The sequence below is a fragment of the Egretta garzetta genome, unplaced genomic scaffold, assembly GCF_000687185.1.
Source record: "Egretta garzetta isolate BGI_Z169 unplaced genomic scaffold, ASM68718v1 scaffold261, whole genome shotgun sequence".
In the NCBI taxonomy this organism is placed as follows: Eukaryota; Metazoa; Chordata; class Aves; order Pelecaniformes; family Ardeidae; genus Egretta; species Egretta garzetta.
The window spans coordinates 26,689-29,085 of NW_009258481.1; the positions used below are offsets into that span (position 1 = coordinate 26,689).

Consider the following 2,397-nt stretch of genomic DNA (forward strand, 5'->3'; position numbering starts at 1 on the left):
CTGAATTTCAGGGGGGGTTGGATGGCTTGGTTCTCTCGGCACTTTGAACGTGTCTTCCTTAGCCTGGTGCTTCAATTTCCTTGGCTGTAAAACGGAGATAGAAGCATTTCTTTGCCTACCTGTAGCAATTCAGAAGAAATGCGTTTGAGGTCCTGAGGTGTGATCCAGGGATTTGGGAATGGGAGCCATATGTGTATGGAGATAAGCTGCTTGCTTAGAAACGCATCAGCCAGACTCAAGAAGAGCAAGTCTGCCAAGTAGAAGTTGCCAATTTGTGGTTTTTTAAACATTAACTCTTAGGGTGTCCCACAGAGAGAAGCCTTTCCCTCTCTTCAGTTTAGCCTGTTCCCCAGGCACAGGGGTTAAAGGGCTGTGCAGCAGGTTGGTGTCCGAGCTGGATTGGGCTGCGGATAGGGAGAGGGGGCATCGGTCTTCCAGGTTCAGTCCACAGAAGCGAGGTTGGAGCTCCAAGAGCTTTGCTGATGGGCTGGTGTGTTCCTGCCGCGGCACAGTGGGAGCTTGCCCTGGCGCGGGGGCAGAGGGGTCTCTCCAGGGCCACGTAGTGGAGTTGGGTGGGTGAGCTCAGTGCCCTCATCTGACTGTTCAGCTCTGCGGACCCCGCTGCTGTGACCAAACGGGGAGAGCTCCCCAGTTGCGAGCGTGCTGCGGGTATCAGGTGCAAACGTCTTTGTGTTGTTGATCTTCATTCACAGTCCGGAGCGTCGAACTTTGGTGAAAAGTTTTCCAGGGTCAAGTTCTCTCCGTCGCTGACGCTGTTTGGTGGGAAGCCCATGGAGGGCTGGATTGCCGTGACCATCAGTGGGCTGGTGACTGTCTCCCTCCTCAAGCCCAACGGGCAGGTGCTGACGTCCACAGAGAGCCTGTGCCGCCTCCGCTGTCGCGTTGCCTTGGCAGATGTCGCCTTCACTGGTGGGGGGAACATCGTGGTGGCCACATCGGATGGCAGCAGCACCTCCCCTGTCCAGTTCTACAAAGTCTGCGTCAGCGTGGTGAATGAAAAGTGCAAAATAGACACTGAAATCCTGCCTTCCCTCTTCATGCGCTGCACCACGGACCCTGCCCGCAAAGACAAATACCCAGCAATCACGCACCTGAAATTCCTTGCTCGGGACATGTCAGAGCAGGTGAGCATCTGCTGTTAAAGCAAGGAGGAGTTAAATGAGTAGCAAGGAAATAGCTGTTTGCTCCACCTTTGGCTTCCCCACGTGGCTCTGGAGGTGAACGGTTGTGTTCCGCAGTACCCTTGGCATTTCTAGTCACTGTTTTTGGAAGCACTGCTAGTTCGGCTTCGCTGTCAAGCAGGCTGCACTTGAAAGGTCTGGGGGTGTAACAGCTGAGCCCTCCCGCTCGTGGAAAAGCAGCCTGAAAAGCCCTGTCCTTCGTTAGCCTGATTATGTTTTGCTTGCTTTGTCTTCCGGATCTGGCGCTGGTTGTGAGGGGAGCTCTGCCGGGTTGTCCAGGAGGCTCTGGGATGCGTGAAGTCTTTCATCGTTGAGTCTCAGCTTCAAAGCAGCCCCTCTCCAGAACACTTAGAGCTCTTGATCTGCGTCACTTAATTTAGTAGCTTAACTCTGTTTGCCAGGGGATTGATAATGTGATTCTGGAAAGCTGAGTGAGTTGATGAAGCCCAGCCTCTCCTCTGGTTGGGGCCGGGCTGGAGAGCACAGTGTCTGCTCTGGCTCCAGAGCCAGTTCAGTTCCTGTCCTTCCCTTTATGTTTAGTTTACGATGTATGTGAGTGATGTCAGCAGGTCACAGGCTTGTGAGAGATGAGATCATTTGTGATGTGGAGAGAGACAGGCTGGGATGACAGACAGCAGAGTTCTGCCTCTCTTTCCTTCTAGCTGGAACTAGGGACTTCACCACTGCACCCTCCTGACTCAGTCCTCTGCTTTTCGCTGCTGGAATATAAACTCATTGGGAGGAGGAGACTCGACATAGAGGGGAGAGGGAGGGGCAGAAAAAGCGACGGGATAGCATCTTTCCCTGTTGTAAAGTTTGTGCCTGCGGTCACAGTACGGGTTTCTGCTTTGCAGGTGTTGCTTTGTGCTTCCAACCAAAACAGCAGCATTGTGGAGTGCTGGTCTCTGCGGAAAGAGGGCTTGCCAGTCAATAACATCTTCCAGCAAATCTCCCCTGTGGGTGAGTTTCTACACCAGATACTTTTAAAAATAGGAGCATGGTCTAAGTGGAAATGCAAGACAGGTTCTTGGATCCATTATCATAGATACAGGTTTATCCAGAATCCCGTATTTATTTTTCGGGTGTTCTCAGTCACACGCTCTATTCCATCTGTTTGCATCTCAGGCAACAAATTGCTGGTTTGCAGGAAGTGGTGTAGTTGTTACTTGCACTCAATAAAAGACATTTTCTGTGT

At 52.1% G+C, this 2,397-nt stretch overlaps 1 protein-coding gene across 5 annotated transcripts in view; it reads left to right on the forward strand.

Annotated features, from left to right (window-relative positions):
• MED16 (mediator complex subunit 16) overlaps positions 1-2,397 on the forward strand; it is a 10,505-nt gene that overhangs the window by 1,408 nt on the left and 6,700 nt on the right. For all 5 annotated transcript variants that reach the window (XM_009643938.2, XM_035899554.1, XM_035899548.1 and 2 more), the window contains 2 exons: positions 714-1,145; positions 2,057-2,162. In XM_009643938.2, the coding sequence (XP_009642233.1) occupies positions 714-1,145; positions 2,057-2,162 (538 nt within the window). The remainder of the gene's footprint in view (positions 1-713; positions 1,146-2,056; positions 2,163-2,397) is intronic.